The following is a 22,191-nucleotide window of genomic DNA, read 5'->3' as shown; positions in this document are numbered from 1 at the left end:
AATAAAATGTGGTATATGTATACCATGGAATACTACTCAACTACAAAAATCAATGGTGAACTAGCACCTCTTATATTATCCTAGATAGAGATTGGGCCCATCCTTCAAAGTGAGGTATCACAAGAAATGAAAAACATGCACCACATGTACTCGCCATCAAATTGATGCTAACTGATCAACACTAAGTTGCTTACATGGTAGTAATATTATTTGGATGCTGGTCAGATGGGGAAATGGTGGTGGGTAAGCTCACAACAAATGGAGACAGAGCGCACTGTATGGGGGAAGGGCACACTTGTAGCTCTGCTTGGGTGAGGCAAAGGCATTACATGTAACCAAAATGTTTATACCCCCATAGTATCCTCAAATTAAAAAAAAATTCTATTGGAGTACATACCTTTTTTATTTAAGTCTTCATAGATAGGAAAGATTCCATTTATGCTATGAAATGAAGAAAAGCCTAATGAGTTAAAAAGGCTAAAACTTCAATCATTCTCATTTCCTTTTTACAATAATTTTACTTTTACCAACTTCTCTTTGAATAATAAACCTTATTCTTAAAAGAGGTTGCACAATATGGCAGAAAGATTGTGGTCTTTGATATAATAGCAGCTCTACTCCTGCCTACTTCACTTGAACCTTTGTGACCTTGAACAAGTCCCTACATCTCTGACCCTCAGTTATCTCTATCAATTAGGAATAACAAAATTCATGTTTTAAGAGTTTTTCTCTGATGATTTGAGAGTATATTATGTTATTGGTACATACACATATACCATTATTGTTAATATGATATTAACATTAACAAAAATGAACAACTGAATATTTAACAAGTGTTACCTGTCACATAGTTCAGCAGCTGAAAGGTTAATAGCTGTTGTGATCCTGCGATGTGATGAAATATACAATTAATAAGAATCTTATAAAGAGATGTATACAGTCCTTGAAAATGATCATAATCTTTCAAGCTGTCTCCCTCAATTATTCACAATATAGCAATCTCCTGCAGAATCAGGACCTCTAGTACTTTAGCTCTTCTCTGATCTATTTTCTTTTGTCTTAATTTACCTTCATATCTTTGTTGGAGTCTATGGTTTGGATTTTCAGAGACTCTCATGCTATTATTTTATTATCCTTTGCCTCAAAATCAAACCATCCTAGGCTTTTTATTCTTGTCGATTAGAAAAAAATAATAAAACCACCTTTACTTAAACTCTTAATATTGCCAGAAATTTGCTGAACACTAATATAAATTAATTCATTTGATCCTTCCAATAATTATTCAACATACTTATTTAATGCTCTCAAAAATCCTTTTAACCACCATCATCCTCCTTTTATGGGTGAAGAGGCTAAGGTGTTGAGTGTGGAAATACACAGAAGCTGTAAGGAAACTTATGGTTCACGCTCAGTCTGCATAAAAGCTCACATGCTGAACCACTAATCTAGTCACCTGACAAAAATTTTCTAATATAATTTAATCTAATCGATTTATTGGTGGTTCTTAAGTCTCTTTGACTCTCGTTTTATAATTCTTAGCACACAGAAAAAGAGACATCTCTATTTGAATATTTATAGACAAAAAAAAAAGCTGAAACATATTCTCTGTTCCTTTACTCCAAATTCAGCCTACAAAAATAATGCAAAAGGGTCAATAAACAAATAACTGTTGATTAGTGAATAAAGTCATTATCTTCCTGTGATCACTGTGGACATCAATGCAACTACTCTCCATTCAGGTAAAATTAGAAACGCAGATGTCCTCTCTCACTGTTCTTTCACCTTAATTTCTCACCTTGAATTAATCACCCACTTCTACAGTTTCTAAATCATAGAATCTCTCTTGAAAATATTATGTTATTGATATACACATGTACATGCATTTTTATTAATATTGATATTTTTAAGAACAAGAAGCATGAAGTGAATATTTGGCTTCTATCCAATGCCACTGACAATACCTTGTCACAACCATACCAATATCATTTGGATGTGTATTGCTGCATGTTGATGTTCTTCTTACACATTCAGCCCTCTTTCCAGTATGATCCTCATACAGTAGCCAAAGTGACCTTTAAAGAAAAATTACCTGATCATAGGTGCCAACTTTGTTTCTTATTTTACACTCATTTCCCATATGTTAAAACTTCTTTCTTGGTTTATAAAACTTTTTCCGTACAGAACCTGCTACCACAGATTTATTTTCAGTCAAGGTTTCTCCCATATTGGGTTATTCCAGTGATGTCATTATTCTTTAGCAGAGATTTGGTTTAAAATTATTGTGGTGTGAATTCATCATAATTCACCCTGTCCCATGACCAGCGCACACTTTTTAAATTTGTGTATTTGTTTGTTTTTGGTTTTGTTTCTTTCTCTGCACGAAACTAGTACCCTACACCACCAAAAACTGCAATATTTTAACTTTTATCATTATTCAATTCTCATTCTAAGTAGCATTTCTTCTGAGAAGTTTTCTCTGTTCCCAAAGAATTATTTGATGTGTTCCCCACAGCACACTAACATTCATACAACAATAACGGCATTATGTAAATTGACAGTTAATATTTTCTTTCTAGTGCCCACTACATTTTTGAACTCTATTAATGAAAAGAACTATGAACATTGCATAAAATGGGCAATGATCCGAATATAAACAAAGTGAATTTAAGACAAAATATACAGCGGCCTTCTTTCACATGGCTTTTAACAGATCCATTAAGGTTCATGTTGATCAGAACTGATTTCCAAAAGAAACAGGAAAGACAGAAATGCAATTGGAATTCATAAGCACTAGGACCAGCAAAGGCTCATGTGACCACCAAGGACACCTGGTAGCCCCTTGATCTTTGAGATAAACAAAGGGAGGGACATACATGGGTTTCCTAAAAGCTGATGCTCAGCATCCCAAGCTCACATAACCAAGCCCTGGCATCCCTACGTGAGCTGGCACTTGAGTCTCCAGTTTTCCTCAGCCATCCTTGGGGAAACACTTGAAAGTCCTGAGGACATCGGTTGAGTGCCCCAATTCCTCTCACACAGAGGAGAGAGGGAGGGAAGATCAAAGGGTCTCCTGAGAGTCTGGAAAGGTGTAACCCTAGGGAGGTCATTTTCACACACATGAGCTTTCAAACAAGGCCCTGTGGGGAGGCTATGTGTGGGAGTCTCCTGCTCTGAGTCCTCTGATAGGGCAGGAACAGGTCCCTACTCCAGCACCAACAGTGTGAATGGGCAAGTGCCAGGAACAGAAATATAGAATGGCTCCTCTCCCTTCGGATGTTAGATTCAGTTAAGAAAAGCATAGAAGAATGTTTGCAGAGGCCTGCCTATAGGTGAGGATCCCAGCTGAAGGGATAAACACTATAGCACAGGTTATTTTTTTCCTTCATTATAATAAACGTGTTCAAGAAATTGTGCTAGATTTGGGGTTTTTAACCTGGGACCCTTGAATTAACACAGGAATGATTGTGAATGCTTAGAAATATATATGGCATTGTGTGTTCTCACTCATTTTTCTGGGTAAGGGCTTATAGCTTTTTATTAGATCAAACAGCAGACCTTGAGATAAACACTGATGCCTGTGTGTGTCTGTGTGTGTTTACTAGAAGAACTTCTATCAGGAATGTTGTGTGTCCATGGTACTCAATAGGAAAAAACCTGAGACCATGGTCCTCCACTCTAGGGATCATGTGCACCTAACCCCTTCAGGAGAAAGGGGGTGTATGACATCAGATAATGAGTGGGTGAAGGAATCACATTTTTTCTCAGTACACTCGTTTATTTGGACTGATCGACAGATTTAATATTCACTAGTTTTTTTTTGAATCAAGAGAATATTTAGTGTCTGTGCTTTCCACATACATCCAAGTTCCCTCTGTGTCATTTAATTCCCCCATATCTGTTAAGTGAAGTCACGTTATGTTCTTCAACTAAACATGATGGCTTGTTTCAATGGATTAATGTGAGTGTGTGTTGCATGGAACATTTGTGTCTTGTGCAGAATCTCACTACCAGTCCATTAATTATCTACATCCAGAAAAGTATCATATGTGGAAAAACAGTTGAGTACAACATCTAGAATGGGGCCAGGAGCAGGACTACGATGTATGCTTTGTTCATGCTTTCAGCTTTATAGATATTCCTGAGACATTTCTGGACAATACTTAGCATAAAATTGTAGGGAAATTATAAAGACCAATTAGAAATGCTCAGTCTACACTGAAAGTTTCTTCAGTATAGATTTTGCTTATTAAATAGTCTTCCCAGCTGTCAACACGGTGGCAGTCATGTGGCATGTGTTCACTAATTCTGTTCTGAGTCCAAGTAGTAATCATTTCTCTAGTCCTGCACGATATTGAGGAATGGTGCTTCTACAGGTTGTTTATACCCTCATGTATAAGGCACCCCTGGAAGGACAATTCATCAGATATTAATAAGTCAGGGCCCCCAAGAACTGTAGGAAATCACTAGAGAAAATACGTATACTGAATTGAGAGCTGCCTATCAATTTCACAGCCAGAGCTGCCCCTCCTCCATCCAAAAAAACTTGTTCTCATACTTCTGATGGAATTTTCTTAACCTGCGTCAATAAATAGCCAAAGAATTTTGCTACATAGCATAGGCTAGGGAGGATACATGTGCTATGGTTCTGTTTCTACTGAAACTTGCTCCAGAGTGGCTCTGTTTGATGATAGGATCCTGTGTTTCTTGAAGCTCTACATACCCAATTCTGGGTAAATATGAGGGGCCTCCCAGTACTGGGCAGGTTTGTTTTGTGTTTTCTTTTCATTCCTAAAATGTCAGAGACATGTCTTCCTTTTCCCATTTGTAGAGCTACTATAATCTTCTCTATCATATTTTTAATGATTTAGTGGAGCTATGGAAAGATATGAAAAACTCAAACATTTTTCACCTCATAAAAATAGCCAAACACATGTCATTTTGTTTTTGTAATGTTCTATTGCGAATTTCCGCTATGACCTAATAAACATTCAAGGAGAAATTCACAAAAAATGTACAAAATCTCTATCTATAGTTTGGAAATCTAGTTTAATCATTCTGCATTTTTTTAACCTAGATCCAGGACCTTATGTCTTTTTGTTATTATTGCACCTCAGATCCAGTTTCACTAATTTGATGTCTTCTAAACTGCCTTTCTCTGCCACTTATACTTTCTTCTCCCATCCACGTTTTTCTTTTTTTTTTTTTATCTGCCCATAGCATGGGTATCACCATCTATTTTTTAAAGCATTAAAATGTTTACAGAGGTAGAGCATGATTTTTCTAATAATCATAACTTAGTTCTCCATATGATTTCAATGTGCTTTAAATTTAGAAGAGTCCTAGTGCTGGTGACTTCAGTCTCAATGAACACTATGCTGTCAGTAATGTAGCATCAGAGCATTTCCTCATACAGGATTCTTTGGATTTGTTCTGATTCTGACTCATTTTTGATACCATGGCAATCTTATAAAGGAGATTTCTCGGTGCTGGAGACTTAACTTCAGGCTTCTGATTTTGTAATGAAATAAGACTATAATGGAGCAGGTAATATGCTTCTTTACTGCTGGATTGTGGACACCAAGAAAATGCAAATAGTGGAGATGACTGGCATCCTTAGGCTGTGGGAAGATGAGAATGCTACCAGTCACAGAGCTGCAATGGCTCATCAATAGGCACGTGTTAAAGGAAAAGTATTTAGAGATAAGAAGAGACAGAAGAAAAATCCAAGCATTTAATTATGTCAAATGATTTTGGAAAGTACAAGAAACAGAAAGAGAACCAGTGAATGGGAGAAGTAATTTTTAAAAATTGTATGAGATATCTGAAGGGACTGAGGGAATCAACCAGGTGGAAGAATCAAAATGTTTCTACCTTCATAAATGAATCAGACATGAAATGTTTACAGCAGAGCTTCTCAGACATTGCTGTGCACTTGAATGATCTAGGAAGCATGGTAAAATGCAAATTTTGATTCTAGTTGAAGGAGATATGCTTTGAGGATGCATGTCTGTCAAGTCTACATGCTTGTTAACTGTGACTAGTGTGGCCCACATCTTTGTCAGTCAACCTCAAGTAAAGGGATAACTGTTGGAATGACAAAGCCATTCACTGGAAGTGATGGGAATGCATGTTGTGCTCCATAACACAGTGATGTTCAATTTCAGAAGGGAAGTAAAACTCAGTGGAAATCAATCCGGGGGGAAGGGTGAAGGGGATGGGTGAAAACCTACCTAATGGGTACAATGCACGCCATTTGGTTGATGGGCACACTGATAGCCCTGATTCAAGTATTGCAAAAGTGATCAAAGTAACCTAAAACATTTGTACCCTTGCAATATTTTGAAATAAATAGGCATAATGTTGTAATACAAAAAGGAGAAAAGTTTTATTTAATTTTCAAAATATGTCTTTATCATAATTGTGAAATATGAAATTTAAATCAAATTACTCATCCCCAGGTAGTCAGCAATCACAGTAAGAAATGGTTAAACAAGATTATTATTGATATTTATATATTTACTTTGTTTTTTCACCAGTGTTGTTGCAAATATTTTTAAACACACACAAAACAGTTGGGCCTGATGTATTAAGAAATATTAATGAAAATTTTTTATTTCGATTTCTTAAAATTTTAACCACTAACAATATTTTTCTCTATTTAGGGAAAGAACATCATTTCTCATCTCTAGTTCCACCTGAGTATGTCTACTCTTCTGTATAAGAATAGTTGCAGACTCAAACTTACAACACCTAGAAATTACTTCTAAGTAGAAGATTGTGATTAAAGTTACTGTGACATATTACAAAGAAAAATCTGAGTTCCTGTTTTCAAACTTTCAAGAAGTCTGCTCTGTATTTATGAACACACTATGTGTCCCAATATTAGTAAGGCCCCCTTTTTGCTGACTGGTTTCCCAGCTCTGGAGGAAGCTCATCACTGGATCTCCATCCCCTTCTTTGCAGTCTACGTCTATATCCTTCTTGGCAATGGCACACTCCTCTGTCTCATCAAGGATGACCAAAGTCTTCATGAACCCATGTACTATTTTCTTGCCATGCTGGCAGGCACAGACATCATGGTGACATTGATCGCTATGCCTACTGTGATGGGGGTCTTATGGCTGAATCAGAGGGAAATTAGCCATGTGGGCTGCTTCTTGCAGGCCTACTTTATTCACTCCCTTTCCATTGTAGAATCGGGTAACCTCCTGGCAATGGCCTATGATCGTTTCATTGCCATTCACAATCCTTTGAGGTATGCTTCTATTCTCACCAATATTCAAGTGGTAAAGTTAGGAGTGGGAATTCTTCTGAGGGGTTTTGTATCCATTATGCCTGTAATTGTGCATCTTTTTTCATTTTCACATTGCCACTCTCATTTTCTCTCCCATGCTTTCTGCCTTCACCAAGAAGTCACGAAATTAGCCTGTGCTGATATATCTTTCAACAGACTTTACCTTGTAATTCTAACAATTTTTCTAGACTGTCTAATCATCCTCTTCTCCTATCTCCTAATTCTTAAGACTGTCATGGGCATTGCTTCTGGTGAAGAGAGAGCCAAGGCCCTCAATGTCTGTATCTCCCATGTTAGTTGTGTGCTCATCTTCTATGTCACGGTGATTGGTCTGTCATTCATCCACAGATTCGGGAGGAATGCACCAGAGTGGTCCACATCATCATGAGCTATGTCTACTTCCTCTTCCCTCTTTTAATGAATCCTATCATCTATAGCATCAAGACCAAGCAAATCCAATATAGCTTTGTCCAACTTTTCTCTAAACACAGATTTGGAAGTTAACCTCCTATCTGAGGAATCACACACACACAAAAAAAGACTAAGACAGAATAAAAAAAACTAAAGCCCGAACTCCTCTCTGAGTAAAGACTAATGATAGATTAGAAAACGGCTTCTTTCACAAGGGCTAAATATGTTACCGTAAGGTTGGGGCATATCCTAGAAGACGCCCACACAGGTCTTTGAGCAGTATCACATGGAATTGAAAAAGTCCTTACATAATTTCTTCCTTCAAATGCCCCTGGAGAGTATTTACCTTATTAAAATTCTAAGGACAAGTACAACAAATAATCTCTTAAAAATATTTTGCATCACTGTGCACATGTGCATATATTTGTATATGCATTTTCATAGCAATACACATATTTATAACAAGTAACAAAAATAATTTTATAATTATTTTATTTAGACATGAATTCTAATTTTAAGCCTATCACTACTCTCATAATAAGGATAACAGTGAGAAATTAATATTTTAAATTTACTTTTAAATAAGTAAGTCTCGATGTTCTTTAAATACCCTTTAGCATTAGTTAGAGCAGCGGTCCCCAACCTTTTAGGCACTAGGGACTGTTTTCATAAAAGACAATTTTTCCATAGTGGGGAGTGGAGGGATGGTTTCAGGATGATTCAAGTGCATTATATTTGTTATGCAAACCTCTCTGCTAATGATAGCCTCTATTTGCAACTGTTCTCCAGCACTAGCATTACTGCCTCAGCTCCATCTAAGATCATCAGGCCTTAGATTCTCATAAGGAGCATGCAACCTAGATCCCTACCGTGCACAGTTTACAGTAGGGTTTGCCCTCCTATGAGAATCTAATGCCACTGCTGATATGACAGAAGGTGGAGCTTATGCAGTGATGTGAGCAGTGTAAATACAGATGAAGCTTCCCTAGTTGCCCACCACTCACATCCTGCTGTGTGGCCGGGTTCCTAACAAGCCACTGACTAGTACTAGTCCATGGCCCAGGGGCTGGGGACAGCAGAATTAGAGAACTCTTTGGGGCCATAATTTGCATTTCATATTCTCCAAATAAAGTCATAAATTACTTACATTGGATTTTTAAAGGAAATTTTGAAAATTTTCAATACATTTATTTCAGGATGCCTAGATCTTACGTAAATATATCTCTTCACGTCTTTCTACAACGAATGTCCTCTTGCAGAAAACTTGACAGCAGAAAACTCGACAAGCTTCCTATAAGCTTGTAAGGAAGTAAGGGAGGAAGTTTTGAAGAGTAAATTTACTTTTCCAGTGATTTAAATATACTTTTCCCTTACCTAAAAGGAGGAAGGAATTGTTAGGACTCAAGAGAGAAAAAAATATATATAATCATTCCAAAGGAAAAATAGGAGACATCTATACTTTATAGATCATAAATACTTTATATATCTTCAGAGAGAAAAATAGAAAGTTGTTATATGTCTGCAACAAATATTTTCTCTGGTATCCTCTGAAAAATCTCCAATTGGGAAGACAAACAACATAGAAATGGATCCTAATCCTTGCAATTATTAAGAAATTGAGGTTGGGAGAAGTTTCTGTATAACTGTGTACTAGCACTTTTTTCAGACTGATTTATTTGTGAAACTGGATTCTTAATCTATAAATTATATAAGGGGAAAATTTGTCTTAGATTACAATGCTCAAGTACTTGATATTGAATATAAATACAAATCCTAAAATTTGGTTATCTTCAGTGGCTTCCTCTGTTCCTTATAATGTGCCCAGAAGTCCTATTATGCATCTTAGACTCTTAACAGAAAATCCCATTTAAGATTTTCCCATCTTGATTTGCTGACCTTGATGCAGAACTTTTCCGACTCAGGAAAGACGGGCTTTGTAAGGAGGTTCAAACAGTGTTGGGCCAGCGTCATCGGCAGGTTTCTTGTGCATGTAGTGCATGGGAATACAACAATATTTGAGTGTCCCTGAAGAGGTGTAAGAGGGCTGATCACTTTGGGGAATAGTACTATTTCCAAGACAGAGGATGCAAGTTTTAGGGAGCTATGTTTATTTATTAGTGAAGTTATCCCTACATGTTGGTGTAGAGATTGAGTTCTTGGTTCTAGTTGTTGAATATTAATTTAAATGTAATTGCAGTTAACAATCAATTCAGATTATCATATCACATTTTTTATGTAAAAAATCCTATTAGAGTACATACTTTTTTTGTCCATCCAAATCTTCCTAGATGACACAGCACTGTTTATGCTATGACGTGAAGGAAATTCTAATACAGTAAAAAGCCTAAAACTTTAATCCTTCTCATTTTCTTTATTAAAATAATTTTACTTTTACCTATTTTTCTTTAAGAAATATAGAAAACTTATTTTTAAAAAGAGATTGCACACTGTAGTAGAAAGAATGTGGCCTTTGATAAATAGGAGCTTTACTCCTGCCTACTTCACTTAAACCTTTGTCACCTTGAACGTCACTTAATCTCTGACCCTCCGTTATCTCTATCAATTAGGAATAACAAAATGCACATTGTAAGAGTTTTTCTCTAAATATTTGAGAAAGTATATTATGTTATTAGTATATATTCATTTTTATTAATATTATTAACATTAAGAGAAATGAACAACTGAATATTTGACAAATGTGAACTGTCACATGGTTCAGGAGAAGAATAATCGGCAGGTGGTAGGTTACTACCTCTTATGATTCTGTCATGTAATGAAATATACAGATAATAAAAATATTATTAAGGGATTTATACAGTCTCTGAAAATGATTATAGTCCTTCCAGCTGTCTCCCTTGATGATTTGCAATATAGCAATCTCCTGCAAAATCAGGACCTCTAGTACTTTAGCTTTTCTATTAGCTATTACTGTCTATCTTAATTCACTTTCATATCTTCATTTGAGCCTATGTTTGAATTTTCAGAAGCTCTCTTGCCATTATTTTATATTCTTTTTCTTCATTTTCAGTCCATCACAGGCTTTTCACTCTTCTGGAATAGAGTAAAAAATAAAGCTACCTTTACTTAATCTCCTAATATTGCCAGGGCTTTGCTAAACACTAAGATAAGTTAATTCTTTGATGTTTAAAATAATTCCTCAGCATATTTATTTAGGCCTCACAACAATCCTTTCAACAACTATCATCTCCATTTTGTAGATGAGGAAGCTAAGGTGTTGAGAGTGTAAAGACACTGAACCCGTAAGGAGAGTTAGGGTTCACGCTTAGTCTGGGTCAAAACCCATGCTCTTAATAATTAATTCTAGTACCTGGATATAAATTTTCTAATTTAATCTATTATTATTATTATTTTATATTTTCTATATACACGATTTGGCTATGTTGCCCAGGCTGGTGTGGAACTCCTGGGTTTAAGCGATCCTCCAGCTGTGATTTCCCAAAGTACTGGGATTACAGGCATGAGACACCACATCTAGCCAAATCTAATTATTGATCTATCTCAAATCCCTTGTCCTGCTCTCATATTTATTCTCTAAACTCAAGACTCACAAAAGAAGAGACATGTCTATCTGAATATTTATAGACATAGAATGCCAAAACCAATGATCTTCTTTTCTCCAAGTTCAGAATGTAAACAAATAATTAATGTAAAAGGGTCAATCAATAATTCACTGTTGATTCGGGAATAAACTTATTCTCTTCCATTGATCCCTATAGACGTGTGGAATTAATATCCATTCAGCTAAATTCAGAAATGCAGATGTCATCTCTTGTGATTCTTTCTCCTTAACCTACCACCTTCAATTAATCACCCATTCTATTCTTTCTAAGTCATAGATTCTCTCTTCCATCCACTTCTGTCTGACAATACCTAGTCACGACCACGCCAACACCATTTCGCATGTGCATTGCTATATCCTGACGTCCTTCTATATTCTGCCCCCTTTCCCATGTCTTCTTCATGCTATAGCCGTAGTGACCCTAAATGGAAGCAACCACACCATTTCTTATTGTACACTCATTGTCCTTATGTCAAAAGTTTTTATAAGGTTTGTAAGACCCTCTGTGATCAGAACCTGCTATAACCGATTTATTTTTCTGTTAAGCTTTCTCTCATGTCTTGCTGTTTCAGCAATGCTATGATTCTTTGAACACATTCAATATAAAACTATTTTGGTTTGAATTCATCATATTTTATCCTGTCCCATGACCAGTGAACATTTTAAAAAATGTATTTGTTTGTATTTCTCTCCATTCATGGAATTAATGACCTATAGCACCAAAAACCACTATATTCATATTCATATCTCTTCTCATTTTTCAATTCTCAGCCTACGTGACATTTCATCTGGGAAATTTTCCCTGATCCCAGAGATAAATTTGATGTTCCCCACAGCACACTAACATTCATGCAGTAATGACTGCTCTCCCATCCGTATTATTAAGCATGAAACAGCTTTCAGAGATAGAATGTTTGTGCAATTGTCATAACTTAGTCCTCTGTATCATTTCGATGTGTTTAATTTTCAGAGACTTGTAGCATTGGTGATTTCAATCTCAATGAGCACCAAGCCTTTACAGATGTAGAATAAAAGCTTTTCCTCCCATGACAGTTATATTCTTTGTGATTTGTCCTAATTCTGACTCATTTGTGATACTATGGCCATTTTATAAAGGAGAATGCTCAGTGCTGGAAATTTGACTTCAGGCTTCTGAATTTGTGGTAAAATAAGACTGTAGCAGAGCAAGTAATATGATTCTTATTTTCAGATTATGACAAACAAGAAAATGGAAATAGTGGAGATGACTGGTATCCTCAGGCTGTGGCAACATGAGAATGCTACCCAGTCACAGAGCTGCAGCACTTCATTAGGCAGAAGCAATGTTGAAGGAAAAGCATTTAGAGATAAGAAGAGATAGAGGAAGAATCTACACATTTAATTGTCAGTGATTTTGGAAAGTGTAAAAGGCAGAAAGAAAAGTAATGAATGGTGGAAGAACAATACAAAATTATATGAGGATGTTCAAAGAAAATTAATGAAGGAATTACCCAGGTAGAAGAATCAGAAGATTTCTACCTCCATAGCTGTGTTAGATATGAAATGCTTAGTTAGAGCAGTGCTTCTCAAACATTGGTGTGCACTTGAATCACCTGAGATCGTGATATAACAGAAATTTTGATTCAAGAGGTAGAGAAAGTAAGGTCTAAGCTGCATGTCTGAAAGTCTCCATGCATTTTGCTGTGGCTAGTCTGTAGCCCACACCTGTGGTAGCCACGCTCAAGGAAAAGGATAACTGTTGCAGTGACAAAGTAATTAATTGGAAATGATGGGGATGCATCTTATGTTCTGTAAAACAATGACATTCAATTTCAGAAAGAAACAAAGAAAATTTTATTAACTAAAAAAGCTCTCTTTATCATAATTGTGAAATATAAAATTAGAAGCAAAATTAAACATGTCCAAAAAGTAAACCATCATAGCAAGAAAAGAGATAAACAAGATTATTATACATTTGCATTTATTTATCTTGTTTTCTTTTGTTATCACTGTTGTAAATAATTTTTAAGCATCCACACAACAGTGGTACCTACTATTTTAGTGAAAATTAATTAAAACCTTCCTTTTAATTTGAGAAAAATATAAGCATTAACTTAATATTTTTCTCTCATTAGGGGAGATCGTCATTCTTCGTCGCTAATACAGCCTGCACATGCCTACTCTTCTTCTGCAGGAAAATAGCTACAGAGTCAAATTGATCATACAAATTAATTTTCCCCAAGTAGGAAAATTGTGATGAGGCTACTGTGATGTTACCATTGAAACGTCTGGTTTCCTGGTTTCAAAGTGTCAAGACAGCCACTGTCCACCTATGGACATGGCCACACTTTGTGGCCCAATGTTAGTGCAGTCTCCTTTTTGCTGACTCGTCGCAGGTTTGGTGGAAGCTCATCACTGGATCTCCATCCCCTTCTTTGCTATTTATTTCTCTGTGCTTCTTGGCAACATCGTGCTCTTTTGTCTCATCAAAGATGACCAAAGTCTTCGATCAACCCTTGTACTATTTCCTCACCACCTGGCAGGCACAGACAGCATGGCGATATTGACCATTGTGCTTACTGTTGTGAGCGTCTTGTGTGTGAATCACAGGGAACTTAGCCACATGGGGTGCTTCTTGCAGGCCTACTTTATTCGCTCCCATTATGTTTAGAATCTGTAAACTCTTTCTGATGGCCTATGATCATTTCATTGCCATCCGCAATTCTCTGAAATATGATTTCATTCTTTCCAATACTCAAGTGGTAAAGTCAGCAGTGGGAGTTTTTCTGAGGGGCTTTATATCCACCATGCCCTCAATACCTGTGTCTCCCACATTGGTTGTGTTCTCATCTCCTAAGTCATGGTGATTGGTCTGACATTCATCCGCAGGTTTGGGAAGAATGTGTCAGAGGTGGTCCACATCATGAGCTATGTCTACTTCTTCTTTCCTCATTTAGTGAATCTTATTTTCTATAGCGTCAAGGCCAAGCAAATCCAATAAGGATTTGTCCACCTTTTATCTAAATGCAGGTATGAAAGTTAACCTCGGATCTGGAGAATTAGACACAGACACAAAGAAAAAGACAGAATGAAAAACTAAAGCCTGCACTTGTCTCTGAGCAAAGAGATACCTTAAGTAGCATCCTTCTGGGAAATTTTTACTGACCTCAGAGATATATTTGATGTATTTCCCATAGCATACTAACTAGCATTCATGTAGTGATGATTATGCTATGTAATTCGTGGTAAATATTTCTTTCTACAACTCGGTAGATTTTTCAGTTCTGATAATAAAAAGGGACAAGTTCAACACTCTGAACCTGGCATAAAATGGGCAATCTCCTGAATATAAACTAAGTTATTTTAAGACAAAATTATATGATAGCCTTTATTCACATGGCTCTTAACAGATTCATTGATGTTCCTGTGGATCAAAACTGATTTTTCCATAGAAATGGGAAAGACAAAATGCAATTAGAATTCATAAACTCTAGGACAAATAAAGATACATGTCACCCTGCATGCAAGTGGCATCCCTTTGACTCTTGTCACAGTCAACAAGAAGGACATGTTTTGATTTACTATATGCTGATGTTTAGAATCCTGAGGAATTCCATAGGTAAGCTCTGACATTTCCACACCTCTGTGGCATTTCAGTTTCCAGTTTTCCTCACCCATCCTTTAGGAAATACCTGTAAGTTCTGAGGACTTTGGCTGAGTGGCCCTGCTCCTCCAAGGCAGAGCAGAGAGGGAAGAAAGGTCACTCAGTCTCCTGAGTATCTGGAAAGATGACTCTCTGTGGAGGTGATTTCCACATATATAAACTCTCTAACCTGGCTTCCTGAACAGTCTTTGAGAAGGAAGTGTTTGGACCAAGTTCCTAAATAGGGCAGGAACAGGTTCATATTCTATCAACAAGACTGTGAGTGGGTGAGTGCCAGGAACAGAAATAATGGAATGATTCCTCTCTCCTCTGTTAGATGCAGTCAATAGAAGATAAAAAGATTTTCCTGAGGTCTGTGTAGTGGAATATATCTCTCCTGGCTTGGCTAATACCCACCTATTGCATCGAATTTTTTATGTCAACAAATGTGTCAAGACAGGTTTGAAGTTTCTTTAGTGGTATCCGTGGATAGACTTTAGGAACATGGGGAATATTTTTAGGCTAAATGCGGCATCATCTACCTTTATCTATTTTTCTACATAGAGGTTACATGGCTTTTGTTAGAATTCTGTTAAACATTGACATTGAATTTCAAAACTAAACAAAGCTTTCTAACCAACATGTTATTTGTATTATGCTTGTGAAATACGAAGTTAAAATCAAGTTTAAATGTATGAAAAAACATCTGCAACCAAACAAAACAGCAGTTTAGCTAAGCAAAAGCATTATTTCATTGTATATATTTGCCATCTTTTTTATTATCATTATTGCTTCAAACATTGTATAGCATACAACCCAAAATGGGGCATGATGTTATTTTTTTTTAAAATGTGTTTTTTTTATTGAAAAATTTTAACTATTAACCTAATACTATTTATAGTTTAGGAAAATATCTTTATTCCTCATTCCTAGAATAGTCTATAAATCTCTACTGCTTTTTTAAAAGATGATAGTTCCATAACCATGCATATATTAATTAATTATCTCTAAATATGAGTATTGTGATAAAGTCCCACAAGGAAGTAGTGCAAACTGAATAAGTTGAGTTTGGGGGGTAATAGTTTTTATAAATCTGCTCTTTCCCTGGAGACACACTATGTGGTCCAATATTAGTGGGGATCCCTTTTTGCTGACTGGCTTCCCAGGTCTGGAGGCCGCTCATCACTGGATCGCCATCCCCTTCTTTGCTGCCTACGTCTCTGTGATGCTTGGCAATGGCACACTCCTCTACCTTATCAAGTGCGACCACATTCTTCATGAACCCATGTATTATTTCCTTGCCATGCTGGCAGGCACAGACCTCACAGTGACATTGACCACGATGCCTACTGTGATGGGTGTCTTATGGGTGAATCACAGGGAGGTGAGCCACGGGGCCTGCTTCTTGCAGGCCTACATTATCCACTCTCTTTCCATTGTGGAGTCGGGTATCTTGCTTGCAATGGCTTATGATCGTTTTATTGCCATCCGTACCCCTCTGAGGTATAACTCTATCCTTACCAATTCCAGGATGATGAAGATAGGGCTGGGGGTTCTATTGAGGGGCTTTTTATCCCTTGTGCCCCCAATCCTGCCACTCTATTGGTTCCCATATTGCCGTTCCCATGCTCTTTCCCATGCCTTTTGCCTCCACCAAGATGTCATGAAACTCGCCTGTGCCGATATTACATTTAATCGCTTATACCCAGTTATTCTGGTTGCCGTGACTTTCTTCCTAGATGCTCTGATCATTGTCTTTTCTTATATCTTAATCCTTAAGACAGTTATGGGCATTGCCTCCAGAGAGGAGCAAGCTAAAGCTCTCAACACTTGTGTTTCCCATGTTAGCTGTGTCCTGGTATTTTACATCACTGTGATCGGCCTGACTTTCATCCATAGGTTTGGAAACCATACACCACATGTGGTTCATATTACAATGAGCTATGTTTACTTTCTCTTTCCCCCACTCATGAACCCCATTATATACAGCATCAAGATCAAGCAGATTCAAAAAAGTATCATTCATCTATGTTCTGGGCACACTAGATCTTGAGCTATTATTTCAAAATTTCGAGATCTTCAGAATTTCTGAAACTTTTGCCTAATTGTAAGAGATATCGGCTTTATACCCAACATCTCTATTATCTGTGTTAGACAGACGTTAATTATTACATAAAGCTACAAGCTAAGTTGAGCAGAAATGCAATGAATATATCTATCATTTGATTGGTTGATAAACAGATAAATATAGATCTATTCGTACATTAACATATAGATATAAAGATATAGGTGGAGAGAGATCTATCTTTCTATTTATCTATCCATCTACCTATGTACCAAGAGATGCTAGGAAAGTGGAGTGCAATTGAATTTGGAGATAAAGAACATAGCTACATACCCTATTAAGCAGGAAAGATAGGGCAATTTTGATCCAATGTCTATAAGAAGTGAAAGCACCATTTCAGAAGAGGCCAAATTAAGTGGGCAGCCTAGTGCTACCACAGCCTGCATAAGGAAACACGTGCAATTTCAGATCCATTTTGTGGCAATATAAACAGGAATTCTAGAATGTGGGTTAAGGGCAGTGGAACTGTACTATATCCCAAAACCACTCTTTTTGAAGGAACTTTTTAAAATTTTCTGAAATGATACAATGCCATTTATAAAAGTTTGCAGTAGTCTCCCTGAATTCATAAATTTTCCATTAGTTCATTTCATGTGTTGTTTTCTTTTATCCTGTGTTTTCTCTAAATGCTGAATAGAGGCACTTCTTATATGTTTAGTAGATGAAATTTAATCTAATATTGTAGTTTTTGTATACTTAATTCATTTTTCATTTTTATGAAGTACAAAATTTTAGTTTTTTGCAGCCATTTGACAGTCTCATTTTAGACTTGTCTGATCATATTTTTTGCCAACTTTTATTCTTTTCTGATTGATTTGTAGGAGTTCCTTATATATTATTTCTAGCATTTTATGTATATTGTAAATGTTTTCCTAATTTTCTGTTTGTCTTTATGTATAAATAATTTAAAAGCTCATATACAAATTATTGCTTTATCTGTTGAGATATCAGTGCCATACCGACAAAGTCCTTCCTGATATCAAGTTTATTTACATATTTTTATACTTTTGCATATTCTATGCTAAAATAGTTGTGTTCTGGGAGGAGAATAAGGACTTTAAATCATTCCTTAAGTGTTTACTTTTGTGGAAGTAGAACTACTGTTCAGTCATTCCTTTGGCTGATTTTTTTGAAGGTACTACTATGGGATAAGCACTTTGTTTCTCTCTCTCTCTTTTTTTTTTTTTCTGAAAGACAAGGACCAAGTACTAGCACTTTGTTAAGCAAAAATGACATAGCAGCAAACAAACCAAAATGTTTTCCTCTTGAAGTTTCAAATAAATGCAAGTCAAACAATCAAATAAATTCAATTTAAAATAAATCCTGTGATTAATCATAAAACAGAGAAGGAACTGCTTTGAGACTGTCAGTCTAAAAGAGGTCACATTATGGCTTGAAATAAGAGGTAGATTCTCTGAGGAAGTGTCCCTTCAGTTGAGATCTGAAGATGGATTAGAAATTAACTAGCGAAATCGGGGCAAGAGTATTCTAAGGATAAAGGAATGTGTGTGGAAGCCTCAGGTGGGATGGATAACGAAAGTGTGCAGGGAAGGTGGCTGCTGGAAGAGGGTGATTGCTTTGAGAAGAGGCTGAAGAAGGAAGAGGTGGCCAGATCTCAAAGCACCCCGTTGGCCACAATAAGGGAATAAGTATCTACCCAAAGAGTCGGTTTTTAAATCATTTCAGTATTGTTTGTAAAATGAATTTGAAGGAGACAGGGAAAGAGCAGAAAAACCAAGAAGAGGTTATCAGAGTGGGTTGAGAAAAAGATGATAGCAATGCAATTTAGGAAAGTAACGATGGAAGGTAATGGATAGATATGAGACATTTTTAGGATCTGAATGTATTAATATTGGCAGGTTGTTTAGAAAAGTAGAGGGAAGAAACTATTGGGAGGGAGCAAAGATAACTCTATACTTCTGACTTATGTTATTTGAATAATAGTAGTACCAATGGAAAAGCAATTATTGGTTATGTATTAAATCTATAAATAAGAAGAATGATAACAATTTTTTAAAAACTGTGGGACTTTGAGAATGAGTGTGAATGATGCAGTTGTGATTTAATAAAATAACTGAAGGAAATATTCCAGGCTATAGGAATGGGATTTTTAAAACTAAACGTTAGTGTTTTCATTAAAAAGTCATTAATTGAAATCATGTTTAGTATGCATTTTATTTTGCCTAATCCTGAAGAGTCATAGTAAAAGCAAGGCACATGCCAGAATATGCTGAAAATTTAGGGATGCAGAACAACAGAAACAAACTCAAGCTGATGATGCCAAAAGAAGCTCAGAGAAAAAATGAGATTTTGGATTTCCATCCAGAGAGAAGGCAGGATAAATCAGGGTTTTTCTCGGGTGACTTTCACCAAAGTAGAGCCAGTTCTAAATCAGCAGTCCAAAAAATACCGTCGAATATGACATATGTATAAATTATGATATAATGCAAAGGGTTAAAGACAGAAAATCAGATACAAACATAAATGTGAAGATGAGATGAAGAACTAAATTGTGGATTACTCTATAAGCAAATAACAATAATATATCAGACAATGAAGTTCTTTCACAAGGGCTTAAGTAAATTACCATAGATTTAGGGCATATACTCACTGATTTGCAATCATAGATCTTTGAGGAGGACCATATGAAATTTAAAAAAAATCTATTCTTGATTCTTTCCCTCAAGTGAACTTGTTGAATGAACCATTCTTTATAATTTATAAAAACAAAATAAATAATCTTTAAAATCTTAGAGACTTTATATTAGTATGAATATGTGTAATTATATGTGTATGTGTGTGTGGACACATGGATACATGGGGTGAATATTTCAATATATAACCTAGAAATAATTTCTGATCTCAACCTTTCCCTTTTTAAACTTTCACGTTAAATGTAATGAAGTGAAATAAATTTACTGAATTATTTTTATTATGTTAATATATACATGTGTAGATATCATATAAATTGCCATTTTAACCTTAAAGTGTATAATTCAGTGGCATTGATTATATTTGCAATGTTGTGCAATTATCACCACTATTTATTTCAAATATTTTTTCATTATACAAAACAGAAACTCTGTATTCATTAATTAATTACTCCCCATTCCACTCTCCTCCCAGCCCCTGGTAACTTCTAGTCTGTTTTTTGCCTCTATGAATTTGCCTATTCTAGATAATTCATACAAGTGGAATCATACAATGTCTTTTTATGTCTAGCTTATTTCACTTAGGATGGTTATGGTTTATCCATGTTGTAACATGTATCAAAACTTATTTAAGACTGAATAATATTCTGCTTTATGTATGGGTACATCGCATTTTATTTACCTGTTCATCTGTTGATAGATGTTTGGGTTGTTTCCATCTCATCTTTTGGCTACTGTGAATAATGCTGCAATAAATATTGTCGTAGAAGTATCCGTTTGAGTCCCTGTTTTCAATTTTTTTGATATATATTTATAAATGGAATTTCTAGATTATATGATAAGTTTATGTTTAATTTTTTGAGGAAACTACTATTTTTCACAATACTGCACCATTTTACATTACCACCAGCAATGTACAGGTGTTCGGATTTCTCCACATACTCATCAACTCTTGTTATTTCCTGGTATTTTAATTGTAGCCATCTCACTGGGTGTGAAGTGTTATCTCATTCTGCTTTTGATTTGTTTTTCTCTAATGAATAATGATGTTTAACATCATTTTATGTACTTATCAGTCACTTGCATATCTTCTTTGGAGAAATGTGTACTGAATTAATTTGAAATCGGTTTGTCCAGATGTCCTTTTAAATATTCCTCTACTCTGGGTCTGGAGACTACTTGAACCCCTAATCTGCATTTCATGTTTTTCTAATAAAGTCTTAAATCCCTCATAATTTCTTAAATTATTTATATCTTCCCTTTAATATGCCCAGATTCTACATATCTGTATACTTCCTTCCACGGTGAATATTTTGCTACCCAAAATGACCCCTTGAAGAAGAAAACTAGACAAGCTTCCAGGAGGAAAAAAGTTTTCAGTTCAGATTATTCAAATAAATTTTCATTTGACTAGAGATGTTGTGACAGGGAAAGACAGAAAAAAAGAGACTATAATCATTCCAGAACTAAAAATATAAGGCATCCGCATTTTACAGATGTATTTTCAGGGAGAAAAATTAGAACTGGTGATTTCTTTACATCAAATATTTTCTCTAGTTTTCTCTGTATTAAGCTCTATGTTGGGAAGACAGAAAAATATGGAGAGAAATGAAATCTAATCTATGTAACGCTTTAAAAATGGGTATAGGGAGATATTTTCTACATGCCAATGATGCTAAAACTTTTTCAGACTGATTTAATTGTGAAACTGGAGTATTCATCCACAAATTTCATCAGGGGGACGATGTGCTCCGGAGTACAATGCTTAAGCTATTGATGATAAGTATAAACCAACTCTTAAAATCTGGTTATCACCCAAAAGCTTCTTCTGTTCCTCACAATATGCCCAGAAGGTCAATAATGTTTATAAGTGTGTTATTAGAAAATTCCATTTCAGATCATTCTCATCTTTATTTGCTGACCTTGGTGCAGAGGTTCTTATGGCTGAGGAAAGACTGGCTTTGTAAGTTATGTTGAAAAATATAATCTGTGGGAAATCTATGGCTTCTATTCACAAGGTATTTTGATACTGTATCCTGCTGCAATAGCTAAATTTTAGAGATGGGCTGCCTCTGTTACATTTTTATAGTAAGTAGAAGGGATTCGGCTAAGCAAGCTAAGGCCAATCACGTTAAAACTCTATTAGTTCAGTCAAGTTTAGTGAGAAAGAGCTCGTCTATCTGCCATGGATCTTCAAGTTATAGTTGATTTAATAACCTGTAACTTATGTCTGAGATGAAAAGGAGATTCAAATTATAATGGACCAACATCATTGATATGCTTATTTGGGCATGTGGTGGGTTGTGAATATGACAATATTTATTTATTCAGTCATTCATTTTTTTATCTTAGAATATTATTGGAGTACAAACGTTTTGGTTACATAAATTGTTTTGTACCATGTGAGTCAAAGTTATAGGTGTGCCTATCACCCAGATAGTGTGCATGGTATTGTTAGGTGTGAATTTACCCATCCACTCCTACTCCTTCCCACCTGCTTGATTTCCA

The 22,191-nt window shown here is 35.8% G+C and overlaps 2 protein-coding genes across 2 annotated transcripts; both read left to right on the top strand.

Moving 5' to 3' along the window:
• Positions 1-6,869: 6,869 nt before the first annotated feature.
• LOC105822060 (olfactory receptor 51B2-like) lies at positions 6,870-7,798 on the top strand. Its single transcript, XM_012658994.1, is given in 2 exon segments — positions 6,870-7,659; positions 7,662-7,798. Coding segments are annotated over 2 exon segments (927 nt in total).
• An 8,226-nt stretch (positions 7,799-16,024) lies between these two features.
• Positions 16,025-16,960, top strand: LOC105822054 (olfactory receptor 51B2-like). Its single transcript, XM_012658987.1, has one exon. It carries the CDS (start codon positions 16,025-16,027, stop codon positions 16,958-16,960), a length of 936 nt encoding a protein of 311 aa, XP_012514441.1.
• The last annotated feature ends 5,231 nt before the right edge of the window (positions 16,961-22,191 follow it).

Source organism: Propithecus coquereli, unplaced genomic scaffold, assembly GCF_000956105.1.
Source record: "Propithecus coquereli isolate 6110/MARCELLA unplaced genomic scaffold, Pcoq_1.0 Scaffold594, whole genome shotgun sequence".
Taxonomy (NCBI): Eukaryota; Metazoa; Chordata; class Mammalia; order Primates; family Indriidae; genus Propithecus; species Propithecus coquereli.
The sequence above is the reverse complement of the archived record's forward strand: the minus strand, read 5'-3'. Positions and strand labels throughout refer to the sequence as shown.